The 24,888-nt window shown below is 34.1% G+C and overlaps 1 protein-coding gene across 7 annotated transcripts in view; it reads right to left on the bottom strand.

Annotated features, from left to right (window-relative positions):
- The window catches only part of STAG2 (STAG2 cohesin complex component), a 133,247-nt gene that overhangs the window by 21,198 nt on the left and 87,161 nt on the right, over window positions 1-24,888 (bottom strand). For all 7 annotated transcript variants that reach the window (XM_054509116.2, XM_045882152.3, XM_054509117.2 and 4 more), the window contains exons 13-26: window positions 22,540-22,647; window positions 20,676-20,787; window positions 18,829-18,946; window positions 18,094-18,197; window positions 16,951-17,043; window positions 16,730-16,819; window positions 15,949-16,152; window positions 14,232-14,302; window positions 13,607-13,694; window positions 13,433-13,513; window positions 11,040-11,132; window positions 8,016-8,190; window positions 3,282-3,421; window positions 1,759-1,860 (exon numbers count right to left, since the gene is read on the bottom strand). In XM_054509116.2, the coding sequence (XP_054365091.1) occupies window positions 1,759-1,860; window positions 3,282-3,421; window positions 8,016-8,190; window positions 11,040-11,132; window positions 13,433-13,513; window positions 13,607-13,694; window positions 14,232-14,302; window positions 15,949-16,152; window positions 16,730-16,819; window positions 16,951-17,043; window positions 18,094-18,197; window positions 18,829-18,946; window positions 20,676-20,787; window positions 22,540-22,647 (1,579 nt within the window). The remainder of the gene's footprint in view (window positions 1-1,758; window positions 1,861-3,281; window positions 3,422-8,015; window positions 8,191-11,039; window positions 11,133-13,432; window positions 13,514-13,606; window positions 13,695-14,231; window positions 14,303-15,948; window positions 16,153-16,729; window positions 16,820-16,950; window positions 17,044-18,093; window positions 18,198-18,828; window positions 18,947-20,675; window positions 20,788-22,539; window positions 22,648-24,888) is intronic.

Genomic DNA, 24,888 nt, shown 5'->3' with positions numbered 1-24,888 from the left:
CCTGGGATCGAGTCCCATATCGGGCTCCTTGCTCAGCGGGGAGCCTGCTTCTCCCTCTGACCCTCCCGTCTCATGCTGTTTCTCTCTCTCTCTTTCTCTCAAATAAATTAAAAAAAAAAATGTATTTAACATGAAAAATTCAGGCTTGGAAAATAGAATGCCCAATATGGTTTAGTTTTGATAAAACTTAAGATTTCATATAGGCATAAAAAGACTAAGAAGGCTATTAAAAACTAAAAACGTATTTGTTAAGTGAAAAACAAAGATAAGTTATATTTTTTCTAGTTCATATATTTTCTAAAATCTCTACAGCGAGCAGCTATTATTTTATAGGAAAAGTTACTTAAATGTTAACTTTCAAAACCTTTTAAATTCTATTAACTTTAATAAAGAATATCCAAATATGCAAATGGGACTAAGAAATTTAACACCTAGATTTCTTTTTATTTTATTGAAGATTTTTATTTATTCATTTGAGACACAGAGATACAGATTGAGAGAGAGAGAGCATGAGCAGGGGGAGAGGCAGAGGGAGAGGGAGAAGCAGGCTCCCCGCCGAGCCAGGAGCCGGACGTGGGGCTCGATCCCAGGACCCTGGGATCATGACCTGAGCCGAAGGCAGAGGCTTAAACATCTGAGCCACCCAGGCGCCCCAACACCTAGATTTCTTAAAAGCAAGAAAACTTATGAAAATGAAACAGGTTAGGTTATATTCTACATGCATTTGGTCTCCAGAGACAAAAGTATACTAAACATATGATTTTTATCCATTTAAACCTACCTCAACAGTGTCAAAATGAAAGAGTTTTGCAGTTTGATTATAAGATTGAAAAATGCTCATTAAAATAAATATGGAAATGAGAAAAAAGTAAAATTCACTTGATACCTACCAGAGCAAGTTAACCACAGCTAAAATTTTGGTGATTATTTTTCCAGATAGATATACAGATAAGTACAATTTTATAGGGATGCTGTACTATAATCTTTTAAATTTTTTTTTAAAGATTTTATTTATTTATTTGACAGAGAGAGACACAGCGAGAGAGGGAACACAAGCAGGGGGAGTGGGAGAGGGAGAAGCAGGCTTCCCGCGGAACAGGGAGCCCAATGCGGGGCTCAATCCCAGGACCCTGGGATCATGACCTGAGCCGAAGGCAGACGCTTAATGACTGAGCCACCCAGGTGCCCCTAATCTTTTAAATTTTATTCTCAAACTATATATTTTGATCTTTACATATTAGTGAATACAGATCTACACTAATTTTAAGTGCTACACAATAACCACTGCAGAGATGCACTACACAATATATTCATCTAATATCCTCTTCATGGACATTTGGATTATTTCTAATTTCTTGCTATTATAAACACTGTTGCCATGTGTAATATGGTATACCCCATTTTGTATACTTGTCCTATTACCACCTCGGATAAAATTTTAAAAGTAGAATTGCTGCCATAATGGCATACATATTATAAATTTTGACATATATTGCCAAACTGCCTACCAGGAAGGTTGTACCAATACATACTGCTGACAGTACTATTGCCCCCACACATTAGATAGCTTTTTGCCTATCTTGCCAGTCCGAAAGCAAAAAATGATCTCGTTTGCAGTGTCTACTAGTGAGGTTGAAAATCTTTATTTCTACTTTTATGAACTATCTATTGCATCTTTGCCCAGTTTTCTACTTGTTATCTTGGAAACTACTAGGTATTAATTATGTTCGCCTAAAGTTGATACTCTTCATATCTTACCTGCTGCAAACTGAGAATAAGGGTCTTTGCACACTGAATTTTGTCTATCTGCCTTGTTTTACTCATTGTTTCTTTGATGATATCTCCATAGTCATTATAATACTAGAAAAGAAATTTATACAAATTAGAGCTTTATCTCTTAAAAGTCCTGGACAATAAGACTAGTTTCATGTGAGTAGTATGTCACAAAATTTGTATTTGGCTGAAATTACGCATTCAAAGAGAGAAAAAAATGTTACTGAAACTTTAAGACAATTTCTAAGCATATTAATCCCTAACACCAGTAAATTCCAAAATAGACAGTTGAGATCCAATCACCTTAAGCTCCAGACCGGTTTTAAGGAGGTGTGGAGTAAAACAATAATAATCAGGCTACGCACACTTTCAGAAATAACACAAAGGATATAAACAAAGTTCTTGCGCTCTTTGTGAATTATTAAGACAATGAATATAATTATAGTTACTTTTAAAGCTTATTCATTGTTACTGGCATGTAGATCACCTGCAGTTTCCAACTTTATTAATTTGGCTTATAGAAACTAACAGCCTATTAACATTTAAAAGAAAACTCATTGTGTGTCGACATTTATATTATCACATTCATTGAATATGAAATCTTTTTCTAATTTAAGACCTTGTTTCAAAATGAATACATAACAACTCTGAGATAACAGGATAACCATGCCCTTATGACTAATAAAACTAACTTTATAATACTTAAGTCTAAAAAGTTTAAAACTTGTAAAACAATTTCACAACCTTAGTTTTTAAAAAAAAAATCTAAAAATATTTCAAAGAGAGAATTAATTAGGTTTTGACAACTTTATTACATATTTTATTTGGTGACAGCAAAGGCTTAAAAAAGTTTATATTTATAATTAGTTTTTCTTTAATCCTTTCTCAAGTAAAATCTATCTTACCATATTTAGTTATATTTCATTAGTATAATTAATAATATCCTTTCTACTACCACTTAAATATTAGAGAATCTCACAGGTACTTAACGAAAATTGTGAATAACCCACTGTGAATCAAATCAGATTTTCAAAGCCTAAAGGAACCTTAGTTATCACAGTGGAACAAATGAAAGAAAGGCAGGACACAAAAGGTATTGAATTACTCAAGGTCAAGAGCTGCATAGTAACCAAGCCAAAAGTATAGCAGCCAGGTCTCCTGACTCCTAGAACAATACCTGTTTTATACTACATCAAGCAGAGGAGGAACACCATCCTGTTGTCTTAAACTAACCACAAAGGTAAATTCTAATAGTGATAGCTAACCCAAGACAAGATGTTTCCAATATTCTAAATGAAGTGAACTCAATAAACCCAAAATGTCCATTAATGGAAGACTAGATGTATGAAGTAGTATTACCAAAAATGTTAAATTTTAAAAGAAATTTATTTTATGCTAGAAAAATAATTTACTATTTAAAAAATTCAACGGCAATCAGAAATAAAAGCCAGTGTTACATTCATTTTCTTTTAAGCATTATAAAAATAAGTTGCTATCCACAACTTTACCTTCATATACTGCTTGAAGATATCTGCAGCAGTATTCATTTCCACCACAGTATATACAATTAGCTTACAAAATGCTGCAAGTAAATTTCTCCTCTTGTGCAGAGCTTCAATTTTACTGGCTTCATCCTCCTGCTGACCATCTGGGGGAAAAAAGTTACAAACATTAAGCCATCTGTATTTTACTTCAGCCATATGTATTTTTAAATTCTCACTATAAAATACCTTTATTTTGGAGAATGTGAAAAATACAGTAAACACATTTAAATAAAATACAAATTATAATCACACTTAATATCTCAGTGAATGACCAGTCCACTAATCCCAATAGACAAAATTTTTGCAAATTAAAATAGTAATCATAAGGCTGCTTATTGAACATGTAACAGGAACAAGTTGAGTGAGTCAGAGGAACTGATGTTTTAGTGAAATCAGGCTGAGTCTGCCTAACGCTTTTTTTTTTTTTTTAAAGATTTTTATTTATTTATTTGAGAGAGAGAGAATGAGAGAGAGCACATGAGAGGGGGGAGGGTCGGAGGGAGAAGCAGACTCCCTGCAGAGCAGGGAGCCTGATGCGGGACTCGATCCAGGGACTCCAGGATCATGACCTGAGCCGAAGGCAGTCGCTTAACCAACTGAGCCACCCAGGTGCCCCTGCCTAACGCTTTCATCCACTTCCCTATTATGATCGCTTGCCAATGAGATCTGCATATTCAATGTCCCTTGGTTAAGGGCCTGGGGGCGGGGGGGGGAAGCCAACCTCAGAAATTCTCCTATCCCTTCCAAGGATGACCCCATCCCACCTGGCCCCCAACTCTTACTGACACATACTTATTTTATATATATTACATATACTCAGTAAGTCTGACCTAGGAACTATTCTGTCTTTTTAAGATAACTTCACATATTTCTGCTCTGATCCATTATGTGAGATGTTGACATTCAGAGTTATCAAGGAAACAGACTTATTTCCTTCCAACTTCGTAGTCAAGAAAGCTGGACTATAGTCTCCAAGTACTGCCAAAAGATTATTTCTAATTATTTGATATTGCAAATAAAATCGTGATGAAGCCTTTTACACAAAAAACTATGTAAAGAATTTTCCTCTGAACAAACTTTACAAACAAAATTACTTATTAAAAGCTACCTTAGTTTGATTTACATTTCTTTGGTTAGCAGTGAAGTTCAAGTTTTTCATACATTTATTAGCCATTTATATTTCCTCCTTTTGTGAACTGTAGGTGCACTTCCTGTCAGGTCTTCAGTATAAGGTTCCCAATATCAAAAAAATAATTTGTAAAATGAGAATGTTCTTTAAAACAAATGTTTATTTTACCCTATCTCTGATAATCTTCAATAACTGCTAGTAAGTTAAAACCAAATTTTGAGAATAGGGATTTAAGAGACCATCAGAAAAAGTTTTACTATCACAAGTGCATATTCCAGAATCCCAAAGCCATTTGCTTAGAAACCTAAAATATATTGTTTACGCTTTCAGAAGATTACACTGAATATATAAACTTTTTCTAAATGTCTCCGTGATTATAATGGAGTTCTATACAATACTGTTTCCAATCACTGTTCAGTACTACTCTTAGGAAGTACATGTGTGTAGATGTTCTCCCCCTACAGACTAAATTACCCAGATATTAATTAACCAGTTTTTGAGCTCTGATTTTGGGTTTTTTTCGCCTTTGTAAGGTGTGTGTGGGGGGGGGGGGTAATCTCTACAACCCAACATGGGGCTTGAACGCACGACCCTGAAATCGAGAGTTGCATGCTCTTCTGACTGAGCCAGTCAAGGCACCCTGGGTTTTTTTTTTTTTTTTCCTCACTTCTCATCAAAAACTAGCCACCTTTTCTCTTGTGGGGATTAAAGAATGTTAGAGAAGTATCTAACATACTGGACCTTTCATAGATGTCAATTGCATTATTCTGTGTTGTCAATGCCTCTAGAAGCATTCTCTTTTACTCTCTCCTCACCTCATGTACATGGGCTAACAAATCAAATAAATAACCATGGGTCTACAACACCAGGAGCTAGATAAGAATGAAAACCAATGGAAACTCATGCTGCTGGTGGGAGAATAAAATAATACAACCATTTTGAAGAATATTTTTGCTACATGTGGTCAAATTTAGGATGCACAAAGACTATATAATCTGGCAATTCCACTCTTAGGTGTGTACTAGAAAAGCATTTGCACATGTGCTCAAGCAGGTAAGTATAAGAACATTTGTTGTACACTATTTATAACAGGGAAAAAATTGAAAACAACCTAAATGTTCACCAATATAAAAATGGATAAAGTAGGGGTGCCTGGGTGGCTCATCGGTTATGCATCCGACTCTTGTTCGGCTCAGGTCATGGTCTTACGGTCATGGGATCGAGCCCCACTGAGCCCTGCATTGGGCTCACACTCAGCGCAAAATCTTCAGATTTTTTCACCTTCCCCCTCTGCCCCTCTCTGCTCCTGCTCTCTCTCTAAAATGAGTAAATAAAATCTTTTAAAAAAAGGATAACGTGGGGTGCCTGGGTGCTCAGTTGGTTAAGTGTCTGCCTTCAGCTTAGGTCATGATCCCAGGCTCCTGGGATCAAGCCCCGCATAAGACTCCCTGCTTGTGCTCTCTCGCTCTGTCAAATAAATAAATAAAATCTGTTTTTTTAATAAAAGGATGAAGTAGGGTTAATTCATATTACATAACATCCAGCAGTCAAGATGAATAAACTATAACCATATGTCAACACGGACAAATTTCAAAAATGTTAATGCAAAAAAGCAAGAGGCAAAATAAAATGTTCAACATAATACCATTTATATGGAACCTAGCAACAGAAAATAAACTCTATATTGTTAAGAGATACATAAACTCTTGTTCAATAAAATTAAAATGCAAAGGCATGATAACACCAAATTCAGGATAGCAGTTATCTCCAGGGAAAAATAATAGGATTGGACAGGGATACAAATAAGGGTTCTTTCATATCTATACTTTATTCCCCACCTCCCCCCAAAAATTGGTAACAAACAACAAAATTTGACAAATGCTGGTGGTAGATATGGACAAATATGTTATATTTTACATTTTTCAAAAAAACTGGAATACATTTCATTTTTAAATGGGGGGGGAGGCCCAAGAAGGTAAGACTGAGCGTAATTTCAAGAAGCTCCTAGAAAATTCAGAAGTACAGGCAAGCTTATTCTGATTCTAGTTCTATGGTGTAAATGAAGCAGAGAGGCAGTCCTCCAACTATAACAAAAGGATTATAAACCAAAACTGATTTTGTATCAATTTTTGGAATGCAACTATGCTTTCCCAAAGAAGTTTTAAAAACTCCTACTCATCTTTTAGGATCCAATTCAGATGTTAGCTTATTTCAATGATGTTTTGACTCCCAGACCAGTTAAAACTTCCTCGACATGACCACAACAATGTGAACATGCTTCTACTACTTATCAAACTGCATTATAATTACTTGTTTTTAGATCTGTCTTTTCCACTTGAATTGAATTTTTAAAGGAAAAGCCCTTGTCTCATTTTTTGATATCCATAGCATCTAGTGTACTGCCTGACCAATAAATGTCAAATAAAAGTGTAACTAAACCATCAACTCAAAGTAAAAGATAAAAAATTTTAAGTATGGGGCGCCTGGGTGGCTCAGTTCGTTAAGCGACTGCCTTCGGCTCAGGTCATGATCCTGGAGTCCCGGGATCGAGTCCCGCATCAGGCTCCCTGCTCGGCAGGGAGTCTGCTTCGTCCTCTGACCTTATCCCCTCTCATGTGTTCTCTCTCTCTCATTCTCTCTCTCAAATAAATAAATAAAATCTTTAAAAAAAAAAAAATTTTTAAGTATGTAAATTTTAGTACATGGACTTTTGACAACTGTTTTTGCTACTCTAGGTTTCTCAATTCTCTTCTAAGTTTTAAATACTTAATAACAAAGTTCTTTATTGAAAATAAGTTGTAAGCCATGTCTAAAATTATATGTATTTAGAATCTGATTTGCAATGATATGTCAGTATATATATCGAGATGCACATATAACAATGTTATATTGTCCTTCAAGTATAACTTCATATTAAAACCAAACCCAGAAAGAAGCCACCCAACACTTTTTTCCATGACCTCTTCTTATTCAAGTAAGACATCTGTGTATGTAATTAGGGTAGAAAGAGTAACACCACCAGGCAAGGCTGGTGGGATTATTTTCCTGTGAACATTCTGTACTGCCCCAGACATTTGTAGAACAATTTCAAACATCTTCTAACATTGAGAAATTACAGTTTAATACCCCCCCAAAATATGAAAACCTATGTTATAAAAGTATACAACAAAAATGTCACTTAAAGAAACACTTTATTCTGCTCAAACTACCTGAAAACTGGTATTACCAATGACTAAGGGGAAGAGGGAGTAAATTTTACTGAGTACCTATTTCATGCCCAGGTACTGCACAAGTCACTTTGCTTAATTAATTCATACAATTCTGTAAGGTAGCTATAAATAGGCTTGGGGCTAGTGAGAAGCAAAGATCTGATTCCAAAGCCTATGCCCTGAGATATCACCTTGTTTTAACAATATTACAAAAAATTAATACAAATGTGCTGGAACATGCACCTGTGTTTTATGTTTTCAGAATCAAATAACAAATAGTACTGCAACACTTTACATCACTGTTACTTAAATTTATGGTGGATGCAAAGACACTTAACAAAAAGATGCCAATAAAATTACCTGCGCTGTTGTTATCATCATCCTGTTCAATGAAGACATGATCCAGAATAAAGCTGAGCAACTCAGACTGCAATGAAGAATCAGGGGTGTAAACTAATGGCTCTAACATGTCACGCCCTCCTGACATAATTTGATGGCTGAAGATCATCAGAATATCACACAAAATAGTGAAGGCCTATTAAAAAAAAAAAAAAAAGTACAGCGTGCTATAATCCAAGGTTTCTCACCAACTGCCACAAGTAACATATATATAACACAGAAACAGAATCCAACTTTTAAGAAAAATCAGTGTATAGTATTTTCCTAAATTTTTAAAGCTGAGGAATATAATTTCTGTAAAATGATTACTAGTATTTGCAATCATGCTTTACTAACTGCAAGGTAATTTCACAAATATTATTTTCAGCAACTTTAAGTGACTTGTACAATATGTTAACACTACCAAAACATGCAGTCAGGACTCAACCTCAGGTTTTCTGACTCCAAACCCCACTCTACACTTTATGACAATGCCTCATGGTATACATCCCTAAATATGAAATAACATATAAACTTGGTACCATTCCATTCCTTTATGGAAGACAAAAACTTATACCAAGGAGATCAATTATCTCCTAGAAGAGAGATCACAAAGTCCTTGGTACTTTTTAAATACTCTCATTCTCAATATGTATAGCGATTAAGTAGAAAAAACCACAACGAACTATGTGCCTGCTTACTCATTCATCAGACAAACATGATACTATCATAATAAACATAAAGCCAAGGTTCTATCTCAAGGAGATTTATAAAAACTCTGCCATTAGTTTTAAATGGAGTCAAACACTGGTAAAAGTATTCAGAAGAAAACTGGAAAATTCTAATTATGTTGGGAAAGGGTAACAAAAATAGAATTTGGGGGTCACAAAGTCAATAGCGAATTACATTTAAAGGAAGACTACTGCTAGACAGATAGCAGAGAGCACAAAGCAGATCTCAATAATGTTTTTACCTTCTTGGAACTAACCACATTTACTTTTTTCTCTTTTCCTTTATGCTTTTACCTCTTCTTTCAGTCTTTCCTCATTTTACTACTATAGTAGTCATTTATACCCATCAGGATATCTGAGTTTATAAAAACTTTTGCAACATACACAATAAGAAAACAGAGTGATAAGCATGGTGATATTTACTAATAAGGTGAACTGGCAGGTCAAGTGAATTGACCAGGACATATTTCTGGAAGCTGTTTGGAAGACTGACATACAAGATATTTCATGACCAAATAATTAACTGCCATGGCCTGAACAACAGATCATATAGGAGGTTACATATGATAACCCATAAGGAATTGTGTTAATACTTCAAGAAACAGGGAATACTGGGGCGCCTGGATGGCTCAGTTGTTAAGCGTCTGCCTTCGGCTCGGGTCATAATCCCTGGGTCCTGGGATCGAGCACTGCATCGGGCTCCCTGCTCTGCAGGAAGCTTGCTTCTCCCCCGCCCACTCCCCCTGCTTGTGTTCCCTCTCTTGCTGTGTCTCTCTCTGTCAAATAAATTTAAAAAAAAAAAGAAAAGAAAAGAAAAAAAGAAAGAAAGAAATAGGGAATACTAAGCTGAGTATCTTGGTGGCATATGAAAACAAAGAGGAGTATTTCATGTTATTAATTCTGGATCAATGTATACTTCATTAAAATCCTGTCCTAGGAGTTTAACTCTAAATTCAATTTACTACCTACAGAAACTGGTTTCTTTCATGTGAATTGTACAGATGAAAATTAAATTTCCAAATCCTTTATTGCTACAATTCAAAACTACATACTTAAAACTGGAGAATTCAGCAATGTAATAATTATAGGAATATACTTCATACTTTTGCAAGAAAAAACGTGAAAGTCAGTTACTGGATCTTGGCCATTTAATAACTTCTAATTTATTTATGCCCAAGCATACACGTATGGGAGGAACAAATGGGAGTTGGAAGAAGAAAAATGAAATTAACAGTTGGATACTGAATGTGAATTTTTAACTATAAAACTCTAAATGTATTTCACTGAAATCAGTTTTGATATTTTAAAATAAAGACAAGTGACAATCACAAAGGTTGAAGGACTTTACTAATCGCTTTGTAGTTGGATGACCATATCTGAACTACTTTCATAGTAGCTTTAAGAAGTAAATATACCCTAATTTAAAATAAATAGTAACACCAAAAATAAAAAACAAAATAAACCATACCCAACATAACACAAACTGCTGAAAATAGCATTTGTGATGACTGCTGGGGCTCTACCCACCCCAATATGCAAAAGTTAAAGAGAATGAAATGGTCAAAAAACCTTGAAATCACCATAACCACTTTGACTGTATCACTATTAATATTTCTTATTATAAAAATGTCTTCTCCATAGAAGCATTTAAAAAGCGTATGTACAAAAAAGCTTAATCCTCTATTAGGGAATTAAAACTAAACAGGTTCTCAGTCCCAGGATCAGAATTCATTTTACAGATGGGAAAACTACCTATGGCAGCACAGTTAACAATGTATTTTCAAAATGAGGGCATATGAAGTGGGAAGGTAACACTTTGAAGTCAGGGAAATGATTAAAATTTTTATTTCAGACAAAGTCCACATAAGAAAAAACAATGTACACAATCAGGATGGGAAGGAATGTCAGTATCTATCTGATAATATTCTCAGAGATGACAAAACCATACGGACCCATTTCCCTCCCTGAGGCATACTTGCACTTATTAATTTCAAGAATAACTTATGTAATATCATACATCTAATTTGTATATATGGGTCTGTTTACCAAGTGAGTCATAAATAACAACATAAAATAACCACAATGAGGGTAATCTATAATACAGTTTATAAACTCCATATGAAATTATTAATCTATTTTTTGAGTATCATATACATGGACAGATACAAGACATTTCTGCTTTGCTCAACCTCAGTATTACTTACATTTTCTGTATTAATTCAGATATTTATTAAGGGTTGCTTACAAAAGACGGCTACCTACAGTAATTACTAACCTGTTCCTTAACAGTAGTATTCACGTTGGTCAGGTAATGCTGACATATCTGACAGAATACCCGCATCTGTTTCTTTAAACGCAGCAAGTCCTCCTTGAAAAATTTAACATGAACAACTGTATAAAAACCTCATTTAGTATTTAAGATACTTCAAATTACATAAAATATTATCACATATTTGACTATATTTACTCTACTTGATTAGACCATTTTTCTTAAAAATAGCTAACAAACTGCAGCCTTAAAAATATCAGGTATATTAGTGCCTAATATCTGAAGTGGTCTGGGTCCTTTAAAATGAGAAAACCTGAGGCACCTGGGTGGCTCAGTCGTTAAGCGTCTGCCTTCGGCTCAGGTCATGATCCCGGGATCCTGGGATCGAGCCCCGCATCGGGCTCCCTGCTCTACAGGAAGCCTGCTTCTCCCTCTCCCTCTGCCCCTGCTTGTGTTCCCTCTCTCGCTGTGTTTCTCTCTCTGTCAAATAAATAAATAAAATCTTTAAAAAATATATAAATAAATAAATAAAATGAGAAAACCTATATGACTGTATATGGCTATCTTTAATGAATCTACTAACTTCAGAATGTTTAAAGAGTAAAGATTAATACTCCATTCTCGTTTTGTAATTTGAAGGATAGCCAACTGATGAACAGAATAAATTGATTTATAAAAGAGACAGCATCTTTCATTTCTTACTTGAAGGATACCAGTTGTACTTTTTAAAAGAGAGATGGACAAGAATCAGTTTTGTAGTATTATTCCAATTTTAAAAAATTTTAATGTCTTGTAAACTTATATTAAAAAGATAAATCTTTTCCTAAGAACAGGTTTAACTTGATTGATTTGGTAAAGAAAACTTAACCAAGCTTCAGGATAATTCTGTATTTAGTATCATTTTTACCCTTTCCTCTCTACTCAAAATATAATCTCTTTTCCCGTTTTAATTTTTAATTCAATGCTTTTGACTTAGATGAGCAATCATATTTGCTAATATGGTTATTGTTCCTACTATAAGCTTGATATTAAGTTAAATAAATTTCTTAGTTGTTTGACAAAAAATACACTAACAACAATACTGAATTGCTTTTTCAAGAGGAAAATACCCATTTCTTGTACTTTAAAAGCTCAGAGAAATTCTAAGGATTGAAAATTATTCTGAGGGCGCCTGGGTGGCTCAGTTGGTTAAGCGACTGCCTTCAGCTCAGGTTATGATCCTGGAGTCCCGGGATCGAGTCCCGCATCGGGCTCCCTGCTCGGCAGGGAGTCTGCTTCTCCCTCTCCCGCTCCCCCCTCTTGTGCTCTTTCTCTCTCTCAAATAAATAAATAAAATCTTTAAAAAAAAAGAAAAAGAAAATTATTCTGATTCTGGGGCGCCTGGGTGGCTCAGTCAGTTAAGCAGCTGCCTTCAGCTCAGGTCATGATCCTGGGATCCTGGGATCGAGCCCCACGTCCGGCTCCTTGCTCAGCGGAGAGCCTGCTTCCCCCTCTCCCTCTGCCTGCCACTCTGCCTACTTGTACTCTCTCTCTATCAAATAAATAAAATCTTATAAATAAATAAATAAATAAATAAATAAATAAATAAATAAATAAATAAAATTATTCTGATTTTATGCAAAAGAAACTTATTATCAAGACAACTGTTTTTGGGGAAAAGAGCTATAAACAACAAATTCTCTATCTCCTAGATATTACACAGTATTTATAAAAATGTACCCAAATAATATTTAAGGCTACATCTACTGCAAGTACAATGTTTAAGTTTCCAGTTTACAAATGAAAAAGGCAAGGGACGCCTAGGGTGGCTCAGTCAGTTACAAACACAAAAGGCTATACTGTTTACTTCAATTACTCAACACATCAAAGATTACCATTACGGACAAAATTCTGAAAGTTCTATTACCCAGTAGCTGGCACATTATACTCAACCAGAAAGTGATTTACAATGAATTTGGAACACCAGTAGAAAGATCCTATGTATGAACAACGTGATCCCAAAACAATACTGAGGCATAAGAAGATCTAGGGTCACCTGGCTTGTTATCATCAATGTATATAATCCAATAGCTGTATGCTTGTTTCAAAAGCTCTTGGTCATAACTTACAAAATCTATATTTCTATATGCTCTCAATACTTTTGAGAATATGGAAATACATAAATTATGCCACCTTAAAATGTGAAAAATTTTTAATTTAAAATCATACCTTTAAACATATTAATGTTCTTTCACTGAATATACATCAAACTATGAACGTAACTTTCTAATGGTACACATGCCTAAGTAGTAATTTAGAAATAAGCAAGACTTTACTGAAATAATTGATCGCATTAAAAGTTTGCTGAAAACAGTTAATGATATTTAATGTAATAAGAACTCCACTGAACTACCACAAACCTTTGTAGAGCTGCTTTCAGTTATCTTTGCAAGCTGCCAAAGGATTACATAGTGAGTACACTGCAGTGCATGAATAACAATCTGTAAAAAGAAGCAAGAGAATACGGTTAAACCTAAAACGTCCCAAGTATTCATTCTTGAAGTTAAATATGTAACTTGAAAATAAATAAAAACCTGCTCAGGCATGTCTCCATTTTCAATTCCGGTTTTCAACAGTTTGTAATTACAAGCAAACAAATCCCACTTTGAAAGATCATGGGCACTGTAAAAAGGAATCAAGTTATATTTAAAAGTTAAGCTTAATCACTTTTATTCTGGACTTGAATGTTAACAAAATGCTGTCAAAGTAAATACAGTAAACTTTTAACAGGCACCCACAACAACAAAAAAAATGTATTTTTAAAAAAGTATGGTGGGTGATAATCTGCCAATTATTCCCCAATTCAAAACATGACTCTATCAACTATTTTTTATATACAAGCACAAGAAATCTAGCAGAACTGGGACGCCTGGGTGGCTCAGTCGTTAAGTGTCTGCCTTCGGCTCAAGTCATGATCCCAGGGTCCTGGGATTGAGCCCCGCATCAGGCTCCCTGCTCAGCGGGAAGCCTGCTTCTCCCTCTGCCTGCCGCTCCTCCTGCTTGTACTCTCTTTCTCTGACAAATAAATAAAATATTTTAAAAATTTATTAAAAAAAAAGAAATCTAGCAGAACTGATAACATTATAACCCTAAAACAGGCAAGTTGGTTTTGATTTTGCTACAGTTTTAAGAAATCAGAAACATTAAAATTCAACTTACTTATGAAAAGCAGTGATTCTCTTCAATGTTGACAATACCTGATACGCATCATCTTCATCAGGTTCTTCGCCCTATGAATATTAATTATATATAATATTAAATCTTAATAACCACCAAAGTGAAAAATCTTAGACTATCACATTAGTGATACCACCTTAAAAAGGAAGAATAGCCTAACACGACAAATTAACTTTGTCATTCAATACCTAGATCTGTCCAAATTTAAAGCAATATGGCTGGAGTAATGAGCCAACAGAGTTGTTATCACAGGTACATTATACCCAAGAGAGAAACACTGAATGACATTCTCCCCTCTCCCTTAAAGTAACCTTGACATAAAACTATGAAGACATTTAGTCTTTCACAGTAAAAAATGCATTAGGACAATAAAGAAAAATATAGTAAAGGACAAGCAAGAGATCATAAAGACAATACCTAAAAGATAAAACCTAAATGAATGAAACATAGTGCTCAAGAAAGACATACCAGACTAGTAACAATTTGGGAAAAACCTTCTGAATAAAGACTAGATATGCGCTAGTCCTTTCTGGATATCAATTTTCCAATTGAGAGTAACTTTAAGTTTTTGAAAATTTTATGAGTCTTAACTGCATGAAACTTATAAATTTTTTAAACACTATTAAAAATACTGTACTGAACCCCAAGTCTCTCAAAAAACACTTGTTTCTAAACTTAGTTTTTCCACACAAATAATTAAACTTAATTAACCCATTGCTTGATTTTAAATTAACTCGTCCTAATCACAATCGTATCTAGCCAAGAGTAGAGCCATTACATTTTTTAACTAAGAATGTGATCACTATACATTAACTTATTTGCACAAACCGCCAGTTAGGTAAAACTTATAAGCATGGATTGTTACACAAAAAAAGAAAGCTTAAGAAGTAACGGCTAAACAAGAAAACTGAAAATTACACAGTCCATACGATCTTTGCAACATTAATGACAAAAGTGATGTGGAAAGGGCTAAATGCATTAATTTGAGAATTACGACTTTTTATTTTATGCAAGTCAATTAAACTGTGAAGTACATATTTTCTTTTTTTTATTATTAATGTTCAGTTAGCCACTGTACAGTACAACATTAGTTTTTGATGTAGTATTCAATGATTCATTAGTTGCATATAACACCCAGTGCTCATCTCAACATGCACCCTCCTTAATCAAAACAGATAAAAGTAAAAAAAAAAAAACATTAGTGTATTTGAGTGCCACACTTTTAAGTTTCTTTGGAAATAGAACACAGGAAACCCAAAAATCAACAGTCGCTATAACAGCAATTTATCAAGGCTTTACAGTATCAAAGATCATTAATTACCTTTCCTTACTAACACTGCCAAAACAGTACGAAATAGACTACTTTTGAGGCTACATGGCCATAGTCTAGCTCTCCTTTTCTGTTCCATTTACACCCTGTTGCCTAACAGCCTCTAGTTTAGCTAAACCCTGGTAACTTCTGAGATCATTTCTTTAAAGTTAAAGGGGCTGGGGGGGATTAGTTTTGCTTTCATCTTCTCCAAGTCACAGATTCTTACCACCTTCCCATTTTGGTGGAGGAGTAACAGTAGCATGATAATCAAAGAACAGAATGTCTGAATATTTTTCAACATACTGCTAGGGACTATCACCAGGAATGGTGACTAAATCAGTTACTCAAGGGGAGGGACCCAAATGACAAAATACTTTTAATATATACCTCTTGCAGAAAATCTTCAAGAAGCCGGTTAAATTTATCTGCCAACTCATCTATCAGTTGACTTCTTGAAATATCTACCCTGTTGAAGATTGTGAACTCTTCATTACAGAGTGCATGGTAAGTCTTAGAACATGCTTCCAAAACATCTGTATCTGTGTGCTTCTCTACAATATTCCGGATCTGTCGTAATAAGGCATCCAAATGCTGCAAAATCAAAGTTTTTTTCATTAAAACTAAGGTACATATTAGAAAAAACTAAGGTATATATGATAGGCACAGAAAGACTACACTAAAAAGCTTCAAAAATAATAACTCTACAACAAGTAGGGCATACATTTTGATGTGTTTTCCTAGTCGTGGTAAATAAATACACTGACCCACCCATATACTTATTTCCTCAGCTTTAATGGGAATAATATTACCTATCTCATAGGGCTTTGGTGAGAATGTTAATACAAAGAATTTATAAAAGTATTCAATGAATATTAACTGCTTTCATTTTATAATTGTTATTATCCAGCTACCTACCCCCAATCTCCTTAAATCTCTCAGATACAGTCAAATAATGGCTAGGAATGAGAAAATGGCTATGGTCATGAATCAAAGGGAAGACTCATTAATGCCATTCTCTAAATCCTACTTATAAAAAATAAAGAAGATATATAAGATGTAGGTTTCCTTTAACATTAGAAGGTTCAAGAATATAAACAAACAATATGATGGGATGAACAAAACGAGTAGTTTTTCTTGAAGGTGTTTTTATATAGAGGTAACATTGTACCTTTTCTAATCGTCCAGTGGTATATATTTCCAAATCAAAATATTGAGGCAACTGCAACAAGTTAGTCACCTTTTCTGCATCTATAGAGTACTTTGAAATAAAAAAAAATCATGTCAAAACATCACAATAATGTTAAGTAAACATTATAATACAAATCAGTTTGACATTTCCAAAGAAAACCTGTAATTTCTTACAAGTACTCGTCTATTACACAAACTTACCTTAGCTAATAACTGAGGAAGGGCCACAGCAAAAAGTTCAGTGATTTTTGTCCTGTCATCCAACTGGGTCTTCTTCTCCTTCGCTGTCAGCACCTAAAGTAGCACAACGATGCTTTTAAGTACTTATTAAACCTAATAACACTGTTAGATGCTCAAGTTTAAGTTAAGACATACAAAATAAGTAATGAAACTACATTTTAAATGACAGATACCAAAATTTCTACTATAAAATATGAAACCCAAAAGTAACAAAGAATAACTATAACGAGCACAATATTTTTTAAAAAACCACCTAAAATAACAGCAAAAAAAAAACTTGGAATAGTTCTAGAGGCAAAACCAATACCCAATTAAATTAACCAACGCTACCATTAGACAAATAAAGCAGCAGTTAGGAAGGAAATGTAGTTTAGGAGCTTATATAACAATGGGACTGAGTAGCATTTCAGCCTATTCTAAGCTGTGGGCCATGATGCATGGGTTATGAATTCAACATGAATTCACTCATGACAGCATGAATTCTATCATCAATTAGAAAAAGGAAAAAAAAGAAAACAAAATAAAATAGAATGCGTCACATACCATAAGTATTGTTCGAAGAACTTTTGTTTGTTATACACAAATACATATATATAGATGTATACTATGTAACAAACCATGTATTTTTGTGCCTCTTAATCAAAAAATTTTCAAAGGCTGTGGAGTTGTTGGTCTACAATACAAATATATGTGAACTTTGCAGTGATGCATTAAAATATAATCCAGGGAAATAGGAATTTCTCCATTTTGATGAATAATTATGTTTTAATTCCTGATTTTTATTAAAAGGAAAAGAAAGCAAATCTATAAATAAACCAAAATGCAAAAATGCACCATTCTAAAACGGTGAGCTAGAATCAGTCTTGAGAGCAGTCAATCATTTTATCTCCTGTAGTAACTAACAAAGTATCTCATGGAAAGAACTCAAATTTCCCATTGCTAATACTTTAAAATTTACTTCTAACACATATGTATTAGCAAAGATCATCTGAAAAATAAAGTGTAAGATTCAAAAATTTGGCTCTATAGTTACATGCAAGAATTTTTAAAATCATAATCAAAAGAAGAAACACACCTTAGAATAGTGAAACTATACCAACATACCCTTTTTCCTGTCCCTCTTCCCACAGGGGGATGACATTCAGCTGCTTGTCTAATGGTACAAAGCATTATTTCAATCAGAGCACTCTCTTGTCTATCTGTTAGTGCTGAAAAAAAAATCAGACAGAATTAACCTATTTCTTTTCCCTATATGTTACTTTTAAGTATTACATAACAATCCTGCCTGTGACAGAATCTGACCTAATATACTAAAGAAAATCCCATTACTGTATCACAGATAGGATGAGAACTTGTTTACTGAACAGTACAAATCTGTGTACCACTGGTCCACAATTTAACCAAAGAAAATATGAACACGGATACCAGAAAAATTTTTTAAAAATTCAATATTGACAGCAACTACATCTTTCTTCGTAATATTCGTGTATATGAAAACAAAATTATTCAAAGATTTTCAAGTACTTTTTTTTTTTAAGATTTATTTGAGAGCGAGAAAACACTCCAGCGGGGGAGGAGTAGAGAGAGAGGGAGGAGGAGAGAATCTCAAGCAGACTCCGTACCCAGCACGAGGCCCAATCTCAGGACCCTGAGAAAGAATCACATGCCCAACCGACTAAGCCACCCAGGCACCCCTCAATTACTTTTTAATATTAAAGATGTTAATAAGCAAGCACTCTCAATTACTTTTTAATATTAAAGATGAACAAATGGCGTAAGTAAAATCTAGTTTTAAAACTGACTAGACAACAAAATACCATTAACTAAACAGCCATTTACCTTCTTCTCCACTAAGAGGCTCCTCCAGCAACAAGCTATTCATACATTCCCAGTCTTTCAGTAGCTCTGTAGCACAGTCCCACATGCTATCCACAAGGTAAGCTGCATGTTCATGTAACTAAAAGTAAAAAAGAGCAATGTGTTCTTAGACAAATAGCATACTAGCCTTAACTCAAAAGAATGGAAACTTTGTTGGCACCATGTACAAACCCAAACAGCAATCTGTTTTTTGAGGTCAAATGGAAAACAGGACAAAGAAACTGCCTTAGCTGGCTGAGTATAAGTAAACCCAGTTGGGTAGTATCATTAAACATGTCTCACAATAATCATTACAACAGTTAACCAGAAAATTAATTCTGAAAAGATTATATGCATGTATATTTAGTGCCTATTTAGACTCAATATTACATGAGTTAACCACACTCAGTTACAAAATATACTATGAATTTAATTTAACAGGAGGGATAATGGTTACTTAAAACATAAAAAAAAGTTTATCAATTCAATATATAAGCATATTATTTATCTTCATTTTGTGAAGCCTAAAAGGCCCTACAGCTTCCCAACTTGTTTTAGGGGACTATCATTACAATAATACCAAAACCTGTCGAAGACATTACAAATAAAAAAATATGGAGGCCAACATCTAACATGAACATAGAGGGAATATCCTCAAAAAACCAGCAAAGCGAAACCAGCAATATATAGAAAGGATAATAGATCATGACTAAGTAGGTTTTATCCTAGGAATTCAAGGTTGGCTCAACATTCAAAAAACCAGTCAACATAATTCAAATATTAATATAATGAAGGATAAAATAATCATCTCAATAAAATAATCACCTCAGAAAAAGCATTGGGCAGAATTCAACATCCGTTCATGATAAAACTCAACAAAAGGGATAGAAGGAAACATTCTCAATATAAACAACTACCATGTGACCTATCACTAATAACAATATAGAAATACTGGATGCCTTTCCCCTAAGATCAGGAACAATCCAAAGATGTCCACTCACCACTTCTATTCAACATTCTACTGGATGTCCTAATCAGTTTAATAAGGCCAGGGGAAAATGGCATAAATGTAAGAAAGGAAGAAGTAAACTGAACGTTATTTGCAAATGACTTGACTGCATTATTATAAAGAATCCCAAGGAATCTATTAAAACCTTACTAAAATAAGTGAATTTAGCAAAGTTACAGATGAGTGGTCAATATGCAAAAACCAACTGTATTTCTATATACAGAAAAAATTTAAAAATGTATTTAAAAGACCCTAAAACTGATTGAATAATACATAATATGAACACCAAAAATGTACGTTGGATCCTCTCAAATTCTGGTTAACAGGCAAATTTTCAACCTGAGGGAAACCTAAAAGAGCTGATGTTAAATGTAAATCCCTATCTACAACAAAATTAATAAAGCAGGTACCAAATATTGAGAACAAAGTGCAAGGTCTGTGTTAAGAGTTTCACATGAAAAATAAAGAGTTTTACATGGATTAGCTCAGTGATACCTAAGAAATTATTACCCACATATTTACAAGGAAAATGAGGCTTAGAAAGATTAAGTGACTAAACCAGTTACACAAATACTAAGTAGAGGGGCCCAATTGGTAATCAGGTCTTTCTGACTCCAAAATTCATACTCTTAGTACTATACATAAATCCTATTATTTGAACATCTTACTAAAAGAATTTTTTTTAATTTTGTGTAACGGGTACAACCCTATTATATCCAAGATATACTATGATATATGGAAGATTTTAAGATGTACGTTATTTCAACCCCTACTCCAAATTGTTCTGAACATAAGTATAAAATGAACAACATCAACTAACCTCACTTTCCAGAAAGAAAAAAACCAATGTCTTAACAAGGTTGGCATTTGGACCTTGTCGTCCCCTTCTTTTCATCATACCGTCGTCCTCTGGATCTCTACGACTGAAGAGCCTATGATCAAGACAAAGTATTTACTTTTAAAACAAAAAAAACTCTATTTCCTAATTTAAAAAATTAAATTCATATTTAAGCATCTAATAAAAGAGAGTAAATGGGACCTGGGTAGGTATTCTCCAACATGATACCCAAGTAAATAATAGCTATAAACCTTTTTCATTTCATACTTAATGGTACTTCTAAGTCCTCTTAAATTAACTTCTCAAGTTAATTTTATGGAGTTATGGATTACTTCTTTTTTATAAGTTTTATTTATTTGAGAGGGAGCAAGCAAGCGAGCAAGCAAAAGAGCACAAGCAGGGGGAGCAACATGCAGAGGGAGGGGGAGAAGCAGGCTCCCCGCTGAGCAGGAAGCCTGCTGTGGGGCTCAATCCCAGGACCCTCAGACCATAGTCCGAGCCAAAAGCAGACGCCCAACTGAGTGAGCCACCCAGGCGCCCCTGGATTATTTCTTTTTAAAAACATTACTGCATTTTATGCAACCATTTCCTTTTGTAAAAGTATTACGCTAGCCCATACCATTTATGCACATTAATCTATGATATTCATCTCTTTAAAACTGAACATATATTTTCCTTCTATCCTTCTTGCACAATTGTCTCAAAGTGACTTCAGTGGCCTCTTTCTATGGATATCATGGTGGTATTTCCTTATAAATAACAAAGAAATATCACTGGGTAGCAATAAATAGAAACTGGAGTATGAACATTTTACATCATGTACTCTAATAAACACTCCCCCATCCCAAACAGGCATTTTAATAAAATCTTACAAAGATATAGTTTAGTCCATGTGGTTCAAACTGTTCTCTTTATTTTTTTTTTAAGAGAAACCATCTTTTCTTTTTTCTTTTTTTTTTTAAAGATTTCCTTTATTAATTTGAGAGAGAGAATGAGAGAGAGAGCACCCAAGCAGGGAGAGCAGCAGAGGAAAGGGGAGAAGCAGACTTCCCCACTGAGCAGGGAACTCGACAGTGGGCTTGATCCCAGTATCCCGGGATCATGACCTGAGCCGAAGGCAGACGCTTAACCAACTGAGTTAGTGGTTATGCGGTTAAGCGTCTGCCTTCGGCTCAGGGCGATCAAGTCCCACATTGGGCTCCCTGCTCGGCAGGGAGTCTGCTTCTCCCTCTGCACCCCCCCACCCTGCTCTTGTGCTCTCTCTCACTCTCTCTCAAATAAATAAGTAAAATCTTAAAAAATAAATGCCATTACATAACACTTGCTCAATGTTTTCTGTGGTCAGATATTCACACTGCTATCCATACTACTTAATCTGAGGTGTTACACCAACATAAAAAGGACTATAGGATTTTAGGGATTCTTATGTCAAACTATATCAAACACATGAAGCAAAACCTTTTAATATTTTCTAAAGCAAGCAGTAACAGGCTTAAGACTAAATATTATAATAGGGCAATAGTTAGAAGCTGACATTGGAGAAAACAATGAAAAATTAGGAAAAGGTCTTAACGTGATGATGTAGTTAGGTATATTTTTATATACTTTATATATGTTTATGTATTTTATTCAATAAAAGACATTTCTCTTTGAAGATTTAACTTCTACAAACCAAGTAAATTGGAGAATTGAAACCTTTAAAGGAAAGAGTAAAATGTGAAAGTTTCTACTTGACCTGTATGAATAATTTTTTAAATGAATTATATATATTTTTAGTATTGCTTACAGCACAATAAAATTACTATCATAAAAGTATACTTTAGAAAATACAAAAATATAGGTTTACTTTTTGTAGAGAAATTCCCCAGCTGCTACTGCTACTGGCCGGTGAGCTGAATAAACCAGATGGTAGACATTTTCACAATCTTCTGCAGTAAGAACTTCTTCACTACTCCTTTAAAAAAAAAAAAAAAAAAGAGCAGTAGCAGTTTCAATGACTTAATTTTAAGGATACTGAGTACAATGATCCATGCTTGTACATTAAAAATAATACACTTTTCACTACTTGTGTTAAAAAAAGAAAAAGAAAAATTGACCTTATTTGATTATCATCTGTCAGTAAAAGCACGCCCTGACAAAAGAGCTGAATATTTTGTCAACATCTAAGATAAATGGGAGGTCAAATCAGAGTGAATATACCAGAATACAGAAATATATGTTGAAGAGAAGTAACAATGTGACAAGGATGCTAAAGAGAAAGGAAGACAAAATAATATAAACTAACGTAAAAAAATTAAGTGGTGGCATTCTAAGAGCTTAGAGTTAATAATCACAGAAAACACTCTGTATATATTTCACAGTAATATTAACGAGATATCACATTAAAATATACTAACAGCCCAATTATCTCACAATGATGAATACTTCACCATGTACTAAACACCATATGAGGAAATGCAAATGGTTTTTTGAAATAATCAACATTTAAATGCCAAAGACCTTTAATTACCATCTACCACTGGAAAAATCTTACTAAAATGTAGTGTTCATTTTCCTGATCTTATTTTTAAAAAACAAAATAAACCTAATAAAATCTTCCTGGTAAATAAAAGTCATTATTAGGCCCATCAATCACAGTACCCCAGGGTAAACCTTGTCGAGTTCTTCCCTTACAGACTCTGCTTTCAGGGTCCCGGTGTCTGGCAACTCTTTACCCCCTAATATGCTTTCCGTCTGCTGTGAAATAAACAATCTAGGTTTTTAGCATTCTATGTAAATTGAGAACCATAGGACCACCACCAGCAAAAAAAAGTCTAAAGTACATTAGATGATCAGTTGAGGAGCTCAGATCCTTTTTGGTTTTCTGCTGTGCTCAAAGTTTCCAGAAGTCTGATGCCTAAGGAAATATTACTTCTTTTTGAAAGAAACAAAACCAAAATGTTAAAATTCAAGTTTTGAAAGCCTTCTGACTTAAGATACTCTATGTATAATACTGAACTGTTACTGGAAAAACCACTTGTGTCATTTTATAATGAAAAGACATATATTGAATCAAATTAGTTAAAGTATAGTTAAATGTGCAGTTCACTCATTTTCATTGTTTGAGAAGGAATGTTCCTGACAACTTTCAGTTATTAGGTATTTATAATGGTTGAATCAACATAAATGAGTTTATTATCCTTCATAAAAATATGAGAAATAAGGAAAGATGTCCACAGGGTATTGAGGAAGAAGCAGCTACAGAAATACATATAGAGTACTATTACTTTCTTATTTCATAATTCTTTCAATACTTTCATAACATGTATATATATTTATAATTTTTTAAGTCCAACTAAAAAAGAAAATGCAATAGTTAAGACTGCTCAAAATAGCTATTATCTTACATATTTAATTCTTCCTCTACTGATAATCATTTAGGCTATTTCAATAATTCTATTACAAACAATGCTATGTTAGAGAATGTGAGCATTAAAATTTTGAATATAGATACTGCCAAGCTTTTCTCCAAAGGGGTTATACCAATTTATAGTCCCCCATCACAGTGTTTTAAAGACCTGTTTTTGCACAGCTTCAACAACACAGTGTATTACCAAACACTTTTGTATCTTTGTCAAGCAACAGGTTAAAAAATGATCTCATTTTAATTTACCTGTCTCTGAGTGTGGCTAAACATCTTTTCATATATTTTTTAATTTTCTTTCTGTCCATGATCTGGTTCTCTAACTTTTGACCATTATTAGGTTTCCATCCTTTAATTTATTTTTTTTAATTTTTTTTTTTTTAAGATTTTATTTATTTGTGAGAGAGAGAATGAGAGACAGAGAGCATGAGAGGGAGGAGGGTCAGAGGGAGCAGCAGACTCCCTGCTGAGCAGGGAGCCTGACGTGGTACTCGATCCCGGGACTCCGGGATCATGACCTAAGCCGAAGGCAGTCACTTAACCAACTGAGCCACCCAGGCGCCCCATCCATCCTTTAATTTATTAAAATTGACTCCAATGATAAAAATATTTTGACCAATCTGTCATTGGTTTTCTAAGTTTATGGTATTTTATGTCATATAGACATTTTTTCATTTTTATGTAGTTAATTCAATGATTTTTTTATGTCTAGGTTTTGTCATGTTCAGAGAGCTCTTGCTCATTTTACATATAAAACAAAAAAAAATAAAAACGTCTAATCTTCCCCAAGTT

The sequence above is a fragment of the Mirounga angustirostris genome, unplaced genomic scaffold (genome assembly GCF_029215605.1).
Source record: "Mirounga angustirostris isolate CCGP_5_RB_7025 unplaced genomic scaffold, mMirAng1.0.hap1 SCAF_11, whole genome shotgun sequence".
In the NCBI taxonomy this organism is placed as follows: domain Eukaryota; kingdom Metazoa; phylum Chordata; class Mammalia; order Carnivora; family Phocidae; genus Mirounga; species Mirounga angustirostris.
This window is presented reverse-complemented; position numbering and strand designations above follow the sequence as displayed.